A 12,050-nucleotide genomic window follows, 5' to 3' on the forward strand; every position below is an offset into this window, starting at 1 on the left:
GTCACCCGTTCTGGACTCCAAAGGAGCTCAGCTGGACCAAGAGTGATGTGGGCACATATACAAGCATCTTCTGTCTTCTGGGAGCCAAGAGTCCCAGACACCCCACTGACCTCCAGCGTGATCCTGTTCTTCACCAGGAGCCCGATCTTGATGTCCATCAGGTTCAGATCCTTCTCCAGCTGCTGATTGCCCCTGATCTTGGTCACCACTTCCTCCCTCAATCGGGCTACCTCCAGCTCTTCCTGGAAATCCAAGTCGCTTTGGTCCAACAGGTATACAAATTTGCGGATTACTCTTAATGGGGGGTTTTCGGAGCCAACTGCAAGGAAAGGAAAGGAGTGCTTCAACTGGGCATGCTTGAAAGGACCATCAGGAGGACAGAAACTAGGTCTTTAAAGAAAGCATTATCAGAGAATAGAGCAATGATGGTGCTGGGCCCCACAGTGAATCATCCCGCCTCACATCAAGCATGACGTGTCAAAGGAAACTGATCATATAAATAAACGCAGGCCACTGAGAATGTCTGCCTCACAATTTCCTTGTTATCCAGCGTTTGTTTATCGGCCGTCTCTCACACTGTTTCCAGGACTCCCACACTGAGGAGATAGTTCTATCTATTGGTGTCTTATTGATGAGGAATCAGGGAAAGAATGCTAACACTGAGTAGTCCCAGCTCTGAGAGCTTGTGGCTGAGCCAGATAAGAGATTTCTGTTCTTGCCACAGGAAGCAGAATGTGTTTGTTTTTTCTGTCCAAAAGACTCTGGGGGAAGGAGCAAGAATTAGGTGAAAGGGGAATTAGGAAAGGTCAGTCAAGGGAGAACAGAAGCCAAGAGGACCACAGCTGGAACACTTGGCAGAAACAAAACAATTTTAGAAATTGAAACTGGGTCCCTGTCATTTCAGCATGAACCAGGGAGGGCCCTCAGCACCTAGGAGACCAGGCTTAGTCATGGTGAGGGCATCTATGTAAATTCTACCACTGGCTTTCCCTTAGTGCCTTGAACCTTACTTACGCTTTGATTCCTCGGCACTGTGACTTTGCAAACAAAACAAAACAAAACAAAACAAAACACCAACTTTTTAAAGGTGTTTAGTGAGAGTGACTTTGGGTAAATCATAAGAGTAAACAACTGGACCTTCGGTGCTGATGACAGGACACAGCAACACAAAGAGGACTTGAGAGAGCCTGGCCCAGCTTTGGCAGCCTCAGTCAACATCCTCTCCTTTACATCAGGGCTCTATTCAAGCTTCTTTATGTTACTACTGCTGTTAGGCTGTGTGGTGGTTTCTCACTTACAGAGTTCAATCAACAATGCAAACAATTAGCAGCATGAACCCAGCACAAACAGCCAATTCTAGAGTCATCTCTATTACTATTGTGCCTCTTCTGATGTGTTTATCGGTCTCTATCAAGGAAATGCATCAGAGGTCCACACCTGCCTCCAGGCTCGGAATCTACTGGATAACAATACCTCATATTCCACTAGATCGCAAGATACCGTGGATCATGGACCCTTCACTTCCTGATCACCAAAGCATATGTGAATTTATTTTCCTACTGTTTTACCAAAGATGCTGTTGGTGACATGACCATTTCAGGAACAGCCTGAACCACACACCAGAGCTCAGTTACACAGCTGAGAGATCGTAAGCCATCTCATCCAAAGTTCTCTCTGCCTGCTCCAGAGAATTGTGTATCATTTTGTGTGCCAAGAGGGCAGGTAGAAACAAATGAATAATTTACACATTTTTATGGTTCAAATGTAACAGCTCCTCAATCGACAGCTGGCTTTCTTGCCTCTTCAAGAAATTATTACGGTTCAAATGTAACAGCTCCTCTGTCAACAGCTGGCTTTCTTGCATCTTCACACCATTTTGTGGTAACTTTAGTTTCAGGAAACCACCCAACTTCACAGTCAGCCCTTACAAGTGGCCAGTTAAAGTTCTAGCAAGTTCCACACCTGAATGCATTCAGTGCCTTTTTGGAGGAAATGGGTGAAAATGAATCATGACAGGTTAAGAAAAGTGATATTTTTCAGCTTAAGAAAATGCCGTTGTTTTATGAAGGTGCTAAATTGAGAAAGAAATGAAAATTTACAGTTCAGTTACCACAAAGCTGCCTTGTTTGTCAAAGCAGCTTTTATCTAATTTGTTCACTAACATAGTTTCTGTCTTCTACGCTTTAATAAGAAATCACCTAGATTTTTAGCTGGAATTCCTTCTATCTTTGTAACTTTAAAAAACAGTAAGCAAGTGACAAAAACTACCCACAAAGTTATATATGTCCTACTTATTTACAAGGTATTGGTTGGGGGTGGTCTTGAGGGAAGTGGACACACGCTAAATTATGTGAAATTGGTTTGTAATCTCACAGCTGAGTTTTCCTCTCCAGATCTAGCACTGTTTCTACAATTGTCTACTTTACTGAATATACAATTTAGGGATGGATTTTTGTCAATAAAGTATTCTAAATGCTAGCATAATTTAAAGAAAAACAAAACCAAAACTACCCACAAAGGAGAGGAAAAGCAGTTTGTATGTGTTTGGAAAATTTATCCTTAATTTACCTATTTTAGTGTGTCAGGGCTCAGAAAACAAACCCTCCTCTTCAGCTTTACTTGTAAAAATTTAAAGAAAGACATCTACCAATGGAGACATGAATCTCATCAATTGCAAAGTGGAGCAGTGTGGCATTAGAGACACGTTCTTCCCTCAGTCTGCATGTTGGATTCTGGAACCTAGCAAGCAAGGCAGTATTCGCAAGATTCCACAGCTCGAGGCAGAACCTGGCCTTGGAGGCTCCCTTAACAAGTACCAGGGAGGGTCTTCCTTGGGTCATACACTTTGCTCCATAATTCAGACAGACTTTTGACAATAAAAGGTGTTGGCGAAACTACTTACTACTACTGTGCTAGGAACATTACTGAGCAGTATTTTGATTTCTTTCAAAAAAAATTAATAAGACACAAAATAGTTACAGAGAACATAATGGCCACTACTAAAATACACAATGATGTGTTTTGCTCTCTCAAAACTAATCCTGAGTGACCTAAATATTTGAAGAATCTGGGCAATGCTAATAAACTTGTCAGCAAGCTCTTCCAGACTTAATCTAGGACATGCCCTTTATCACATGTTCTTATGATAATTAGAATGTTAAAAATTCAGCATATAAAGAATGCTTCACTATGTAAAACAAACGAACAATAGAATAACAAACATGCGCAGAGCTGAAGCTGAAAAAGATGGCACAAAACGTGAATGCTCTTTCTGGGGGATTTTTATTTTATTTTTCTGTTTTTCAACTTTCTGCAAATGACATACTAGTATTATAAGGAAGACAGCTTAAAAACCACAGGCACTGTGAAAAGTCTAAAATGAAATTACATGAAGATGTCTGTAGTTCTCTTTGGAGGTGAAACTATGTGCTTTTCCCCTTCTTATTCATATTTCCAAATTTCTTATATGGCTATGTTTTGTTCTTAAAATGAGAAGAAAAAGAAATCACAGGCCAGGTAATAAATGAAACAGTATTCAGATGTAAGTTTATCTTCTGGCTAACTCTTTTGCATTAAATTCCTGCCTCTAGCTTATTCTTATTATTTTTTGAATATCTGTAAGAGGTCCTTTCATGATTGTTTTTCACGATTTTCTTTTGAAATACATAGTGAGACAGGTGTACAGTTTTTATCTTGACCTCTTGCCAGTGACCTCATGACTGATAGGCTGCAGGAAACACTAAGACAGTCCTGCCAAGAAGCCACCACTGAGTCCACTTCTGCGAGGCCCTCTCCACATCACTTCAGGAAATGGGCACAGGGACCGCGTCCCAAGGCTGGTGCTGTGGGCATGAGCCTGCCAGCGCTGGAGGGCCTCTTGCAGAGGTGGGAGTCAGCATCGGCTTGTCACAGGGACGGGGTGCTGGCAGCAGGGGTCCTGGAAGGTGCCCCTTGGCGTGAGCCCTCTTGAGGTTGCCATTAACCCTACCATAGAGCCCATATTCACCTCCCATTTAATACAAAAATATCAGCATTCATGCCAACTCTCTTTTTTAAAATTGAAGCATAATTGAAGTATATCATTAATCTACATACATATCACTATATATTCTTCACAAAACACTGAAACTAACACAACACTGTAAATATATATATATTGGCTCAGTGGGTAAAGCGTCTGCCTGCAATGCGGGAGACCTGGGTTCGATCCCTGGGTCGGGAAGATCCCCTGGAGAAGGAAATGGCAACCCACTCCAGTATTCTTGCCTGGAAAACGCCATGGACTGAGAAGCCTGGTAGGCTACCGTCCATGGGGTCGCAAAGAGTCGGACACAACTGAGCGACTTTCCCTTCACTTTCCCCTTCCCTTGGCCAAAATTGGTTTTTTCCATAAGCTGTTGCAGAAAAACATATATAAATATAAATTTTCAGATTCTTTTCTATTATAGGTTATTATAAGATATTGAATACAGGTCCCTGGGCTATACAGTAGGTCCTGCCGATTATCAATTTTATTTATAGCAGTGTGTATCTGTTAATCCCATACTCCTAATTTATCCCCTCCCCTCAACATTGTCCATTTTTTTTTGAAGAAGAAATCCCATCTACTGCCCTTAACCATTCCACTTTGACAGAAAGGCCCGTTTCCTGTCAATGACATGCTCGGGTCTGAGATGGTCAAGTCTACTGGCGGTAACGTGCATGACGTGATCAGATGGAAGTAACTTGTGCTTGCTTGGTTTATAAGGAATACTTTGTTTCAGAATGCTCCACTTACCCAGTGTTTTGTAGTCATCCCTAGCTTTGCTCGCTCTCAATAGAGACTGGATTTTCACAATTTCATTGTTCTGCAAAAGAAGATGACCAGTCACAACCTCCCAGAGTTCCATCTACTCCACTATTTTAGAATTTAGAACTCTTCAAAAACTGACGGCATTTGAAGAATGGACACTATTTAGAACTGACAGTATTTAGATGTGGTGTAGTCAACGTTTATGTTTGCATTCTCTTTGAAGAAAGGGTCAGATAAGTTAGCTAACAGTATATAAACAAGATTGCAAAGGGATTGTCTAAATAAAGATATCTAAAAAGGGAAAAGCATTTTACCACCAAACTTAGATGGTCCAATCTATGTTCACATATCTATTCTTCAAAAATCCTGAAAAAATTCCTCCTGTGGGCTTATATTTAACTGGTTAGCAGTAATTAAAAACTTTGCAAGCAAAGTTGGAAAGTCCTTCATTAGTGTCTTTTACTCTCTGGCATAACTAGCCCACATAAATTTTTCCTCACCCGTTTCCTTTCCAGTTCTGACTGATGAAGTCTTACTCTGCACAAAAAAATGTAAAAAGCCACTAAATAGTACCACATTGAGTTCTAAAATCCATTCTCTTCCTCCAAGCCTTTGTTTCTACCATTTAATAAGAACCATTCAATGCTAACATTCACAGACTATTCATTTAAGTTCATTCTCAGGGAGGACAAAAATCCACGTGTTTCTCTTACATGAGCTCTGAAAAACTGCAGTCGTGAGAGGTAATTCCTTCGTGCTGTTACCATCCGGTACCAGGACTGAATCTAAAAAATAAGTGAAAAAGAAAAATCCAGGCAATTACCAAACCACCTTTCATAGCCCTCTAGGCAGTCTTTTAAAAATAATATTGATAATTTGATAAAAAAGTAGAAATGAGCCACCCACCAACTAATAAACATCTTTAGCCTCTATTTCACCTCCTGCTTCTTTCGTCGCTGTTCCTCCGAGGGGTTCAGAACATGTTACACATTATGCTTATACTGGAGAAGGTAATGCAGCTCTTTGTACTATTTTGTTTTAATCTCAGTAAATAAAAGCCAAGCGAGCACGGCATTTTGCTGAGAGTTGCAATGGGTCAGGGGATCAAATAAAACTAAGTGCAGAGTTGCTTCCAACATCCCTTAAATGCAGCCAATACTTTTTAGGCCTTTACAGGAAAACATTGCAAAGGTCTCATGAGGGACCCACTGTGACCCATGGTTTTCTGGCTGAATAAGCAAGTGTTCCATGGTGAGCACAGGATATTTCCAAGTGTAACATGTTCAGGAACTAATAATGCAAAAGGTCTCGACCATGTCATTCTCTGTCCTCACAGTTTAAAAAGTATTAACATATCTCATCGGACTTCATCTCTCTCCAGTCCTACTCTTCTGACTCTTACCTGGATTTCCAAGTTTCTACAAGCTCATTGCCAGATAGTTTTTCAATTTTCAGCTCTGAGAGTGGGCACCCCAACGGCTGCTCCTTCTCTAAGCCTGGAGCAGCCAGCCTGGATCGGAAGCTGGGTTAGATGGGCTTATCTACTAAACACAGGCCCTAATTCCTATACTTCCTTCTTGTCATTGGTTTTGCGTTTGCCTTACAACTAAGGTTTGTACTGTTAAACCTGAACATTCTAATTATTATTAGAAAAGATCATACAAAGAACATGAAATTAAGCTGGATTTCCTCCAAATCAATTTGGACTTTTTAGAGAAGAAGCATTTATTAGGTTGGTGCAAAAGTAACTGCGGTTTTGCACTGCTGAACTTTGCCATTTGATACTGGAATACGTTCTTAAATAAATGTGGCTATGCTATACATAATTTTCATGGACATTTCTTGCTTTATTTTTTAAAATTTATTTTTAATTGAAGGATAATTGCTTTACAGTATTGTGTTGGTTTCTGCCAAACACTAACATGAACCAGCCATAGCCATCATACATATTCTTTTTTTTTTGCTGATGACTTATTACTCGGTGTGTATTTTATGTTTATTTTAGACTATGGAGATGATGTTAGACAAGAGCAAATTTGAGTGATTTTCTTATCTGATTTCTAGATGGACTGCAAAGCAGTGGAGACAACTCACAACATCCACAGTGCACTCGGCCCAGGAACTCCTAATGAAGGTACAGGGCAGCAGTGGTTCAGGAAGTTTTGCAAAGGAGACAAGAGCCTTGAAGGTGAGGAGCACAGTGACTGGCCATCGGAGTTGACAATGACCAACTGAAAGGAATCACTGAAGCTGTCCTCTTACAATGATACAAGAGGTTGACAAAGAACTCAGTGTTGATCTTCTATGGTTGTTCGGCATTTAAAGCAAATTGGAAAGGTCAAAAAGCTCGATATATCGGTGCCTCATGATCTGACAGAAAATAAAAAAAACCTGTCATTTTGAAGTATAGTGTTCTCTTATTCTATACGCAGTAATGAACCCTTTCTCAATTGGATTGTGAGGTACATGTGACGAAAACTTGACTTTATACAACTGGCAATGTCCAGCTCAATGTTAGACCTAGGAGCAGCTCCAAAGCACTTCCCAAAGCCAAACTTGCACCAAAAAAGGTCATGGTCACTGCTTGATGGTCTGCTGCTGGTCTGATCCACTCCAACTTTCTGAATCCCAGTGAAACCACTACATCTGCGAAGTATGCTCAGCAAATCCATGAGATGCACCGAAAACTGAAATGCCTGCAGCTTGCATCAGTCAACAAAAAGGGCTCAATTCTTCTCCATGACAATGCCTGATGGCACGTCACACAACCAATGCTTCGAAAGTCGAATGAGCCGGGCTGCAAAGTTTTGCCTCACCTGCCATATTCACCTGACCTCTTGCCAACCGACTACCACTTCTTCAAGCATCTCAACAACTTTTTTGCAGAGAAAATGCTTCCACAACCAGCAGGAGGCAGAAAATGCTTTCCAAGAGTTTGTTGAATCCTGAAGCACAGATTTTTATGCTACAGAAATAAACAATCTTATTTCTCATTGGCAAAAATGTGTTGATTGTAATGGTTCCTATTTTGATTAGTAAAGACGTGTTTGAACCTAGTCATATTGATTTAAAACTCACGATGGCAAACCGCAATTACATTTGCACCAACCTAATAGTACAGCAACAACATAGTGTTCTGATGGACCTTCTTAAAGATGATCAGCTAAGTCAGGGGGGAGGCGGGACTCAAACCCAGGACTTGCTTCTGACATCAAGTCTCAGACACAGTCTGTCTTCCAGAAGCAAAAGGAGAAGGAAGGAAAAAGTTTACACGCTTGCTAAGGTAGGAAAGAGTGTTTACCTTCACAATAGAATGAATATTATCAATGAACATTTGTCGTCTGCGTTTATATGCTTCCCGTTGCTTGTATGCCTTCCAAAAAGCCTGCAGAAAAAAACGAGTTACAGAATTGCTTACATGTCACAGTTTATTTTAGAAAGTGCAAGGACAGAGTATACCACAAGAGACACAGAGTTGGGGCAAAGTCAGGAATCCTCCCTTCCAGATTTCATCTGGACACCATCGCATCTGACACCAGGTGGACACTGAACTGGGCAGAGTGCACCTGCTCACAGCTGTGGCTTGTCCCAAGTTGGTGAAAGGAATTACCAGGTGGAAGTCCAGGTTATGCTTTGAAAGCGTAATTTTAACAAGGCCCTGAGTGATAAGAAGTAATAATAAAATGGAATTGTCCTGAAATATACAAACAGATCAACTTGGTGCTGGTATTATTTGGTAACATTGTAAGATGCCTCAGGACTTCTCAGGTGGCGCAAGTGGTAAAGAACCCACCTGTCAAAGCAGGAGACGTAAGAGACGTGGGTTCAATCCCTGGGTTGGGAAGATCCCTTGGGGGAGGGCATGGCAACTTACTCTAGTGTTCTTACTGAGATAATCCCATGGACAGAGGAGCCTGGTGGGCTATAATCCATGGGGTTGCAAAGAGTTAGACATGACTGAAGTGACTGAGCGTGCATGAGATACCTCAAAATAATGACTAGTAAGTATCTTTACTCCAGCAAGCAAGCCACTGTGATCCAGATCAAAAAGGAAGATGACCCTGGATTCCTGAAAGCAGGAGTGCTGTGATGGATCTTTCATTATTTCATCTATTTTTACATAAAGTTTAATGAGGCTTCATCAGTATACCTTTACTACGTTATCACCTTAACGAGAGCTTTTATAAGAAACATTTGCAAAAAGTAGACACAAACTGGTATCTTAATTTGTTTGTTTTTTTGTTGTTGTTGTTCTTTTCTGGGCTGCTCTGTGCAGCATGTGGGATCTTGGTTCCCTGATCAGGGATCGAACCTGTGCCCCCTGCAATGGAAATGCAGACTCGTAACTGCTGGACTGACAAGGAACTACAAACTGGCATCTTTAGAATGATCACATCCATAGTTGTTATAAGTTTAGTCCAACTCATTTTTGAGAATCTTTTTATTGAGACGTATCTTTGTAACTCACTGCACTGCTCTGATTTTTTTTTTTCAAGTTAGAATTGAAATAAACACAAATTCTGTGTTTAGTTCAGTTCAGTTGTATCTGACTCTTTGCGACCTGATGGACTGTAGCACGCCAGGCCTCCCTGTCCATCACCAACTCCTGGAGTTTACTCAAACTCATGTCCATTGAGTTGGCGATGCCACCCAACCATCTCAAAGGGACAAATACAAACATCAAGTCATTTTTTATAATTCTTTCACATTTGCATATGTCAACCCACCTCATTCCTTCTTTTGTAAAAAGGTATATGGGATTTTTATTGGCATTTAAAAAAGAAAATACTTTCTGGTAATGATTCAAAATGAAACAGTCATGATGGAATATACATGCAACGGAGTATTTGCTCTGGACTTCACGGAGTACTTGCTCTGGACTTCCCCTCTCAGTATTTTTATTTTTCGTTTTGCAATTGTTACAATGTTGTGTTGGTTTCTGCTGTACAGCAACCTGAACCCGCCATAATGATACATACATCTCCTCCCTCTTGAGCCTGCCCCTCCTCCCCCCTGCCCTCGCCCAGGTCATCAGAGTGCAGACTGGGTTCCTTGTGTTGTACAGCAACCTTGCATCAGCTATCCTGTTTACACATAATATCCCCTCCCTCAATTTAAATCCCTAGAAATGACAAATGTGCTTTTAAAAAAACCTTAATTTTGAAATAATTAGCAACTCATAGGATGCTGCAAAGATAATACATTGAGTTCCATGTACCCTTCACCCAGCTTCCTCCAATGGAAACATTCTACAGATATGCTTATAAAGCAATCCATCATAGTGCTAGAAAACAAGAAGGCTTAAGTGTCAAAACCTATGAGGGATCCCGGGAGAGAGAAGACAGTTTGAATTGGCTGAAAGAACACAATTCTACAAACATTGGGAACCTCTACAAAAAATGTGAGCTGGCTCTAAGCTTGAGGAGCCTTGGGTAGCAGTCAGAGAAATTCTGGAGAAGTCTTCACATCATCCACTTGCCAAGCAGTGGGGCAAAAACATGGATGGGGAGTAGGGGCTGGAAAATTACAAGACAGTCGAGTCTTTTTGGAGGGAATTTAGCAGCATCAAATTTAAAGCTATTTAGTATTTCACCTAGTGTTTCTAATTTTCAATATACCTAGCCTAAGAAAATACAAGCACCTGTGTAGAAAAGATGAAAAAGTATAGAGGTCAGAATGCTGACAAATAGGAAAACAGTGATAAATTGTGATTGCATTCATTGGGATGACAATCTAACTAGTAACTCATTTGTCATGACGGTCTCAGTGTGACTCGGGTGCTTTTGAGCCTAGCATTGTTTTTAAAGCACAGAGGTGCAAATATACACATAATATTATACATGCCATTTCTTGATCCAAACTGAAAGGCAACCAAGATACTGGAATTAGCTCAATTGTTCATTCTGTTTTTTAAAGAATTATTTCAACTCCGGAAACACTGTTAATCTCTATTAGTTTAGAGTCTCGAAGCTTTTGGATAAGGAATGTTGTAGTGACAGAAGATCTGATATTAAAACATGCTTGCACTGGTGGAATGAACCCACTTGTAGGTTTTGTACAATGTTTTTAATGTCTTAAGGAGCCAATGCTCACCAACAGTGCTTTCCTAAAGATTTCATTTTACATTTCATCTATTCAATGATTATGTAGATTTTTATGGGATCTACATTTATATATCAACATTACCTTTCCAAACCAAGGCAACTTGGCTGGGTTTAGAGGTTCTGGTCTATAGAAGCAGAATAACACATGCTTCTTATTTTATTTGCCAAGATTTAACATTCTTCTTTTTTGTTTGTAAGTTTTCATTTCATCAGGATTGGCTTTTCTTATTCCGTGGTAACAGCAGAATTGTGCAAGGCCCAGAGCCTGCAGGCTCTTCTAATTAGAGGCTCTTTATTGAAAACAATTATAGGTATAAAGTTGGGAGGGAGCTATTGGTATAAAGATACAAACGGAGACAAAACTCTAAACTCTAAGGTCATTTAGGAGCAGCCTTTTATGGACAGAGACAGAAGGCATTTACAAAACCATCACTCTCTCCCTTGAATGGTACGAGAACTTATGTAGAAATGTATAATAGCCATCTTCTGGTTTTGGTTTTTGTTACCATAAATAAATTTTCTGTGCAACACAGCTGTAACAGAGGAGTTTCCCAAGATACCTAGACCTCAGAAGTTACTGCTGTTTTATAGATTCTAATTGTCAATCTCTAGAAAACCTGGCTTGCCAAACTGGTTGCCTTGCTTCATAATTGGGCACATAGGATAGTAATATTCAAATTACCAACTTCTGAAGCAGATATGCTTCTGTGACCTCCCTGGTAGCCAATTATCTTTTTTCCCTCTCTGCTTGAAGGTGCAATCCCACAACCTAAGGGTAGTCAATTACACTCGAACGACATGACAGAGGACTGCCCGACCTGTCACCCTCACCCTCCCAGCCCCACGCGCCTCCTGACAACCTGCTCTTGCTCCAGAGAAGCTTGTTTCTTTTTCTTTGCTGGGATGTTGCTCAGTAACTTAGTAATTCTCAGGGCTAAGTTTGGTGTATGTCACTCTCAACGGGTTTTCCTACAAGGTGGCATTTCAGCTTTCTTCAGTTCAAGGGGAAAAAAAAAATTGTAGCTAACTCTTTTTTCCCAGACTCGGTTTTTCTGAACTCTTCCTGGGTCATCCGACCTACTGGATGTTGGTTCCCCATTCCCTGTCCTCTGAGTCACCATCTTGATCACATCGTCATTTCAAACATTTGTTGA

General features: G+C 40.6%; 1 protein-coding gene across 1 annotated transcript in view; it reads right to left on the reverse strand.

Moving 5' to 3' along the window:
• The window catches only part of IQGAP2 (IQ motif containing GTPase activating protein 2), a 309,091-nt gene that overhangs the window by 49,646 nt on the left and 247,395 nt on the right, over positions 1-12,050 (reverse strand). The window contains exons 18-21 of the mRNA XM_005685061.3: positions 8,094-8,177; positions 5,506-5,577; positions 4,778-4,847; positions 111-319 (exon numbers count right to left, since the gene is read on the reverse strand). Of these exons, the coding sequence (XP_005685118.3) occupies positions 111-319; positions 4,778-4,847; positions 5,506-5,577; positions 8,094-8,177 (435 nt within the window). The remainder of the gene's footprint in view (positions 1-110; positions 320-4,777; positions 4,848-5,505; positions 5,578-8,093; positions 8,178-12,050) is intronic.

The sequence above is a fragment of the Capra hircus genome, chromosome 10 (assembly GCF_001704415.2).
Source record: "Capra hircus breed San Clemente chromosome 10, ASM170441v1, whole genome shotgun sequence".
Taxonomy (NCBI): domain Eukaryota; kingdom Metazoa; phylum Chordata; class Mammalia; order Artiodactyla; family Bovidae; genus Capra; species Capra hircus.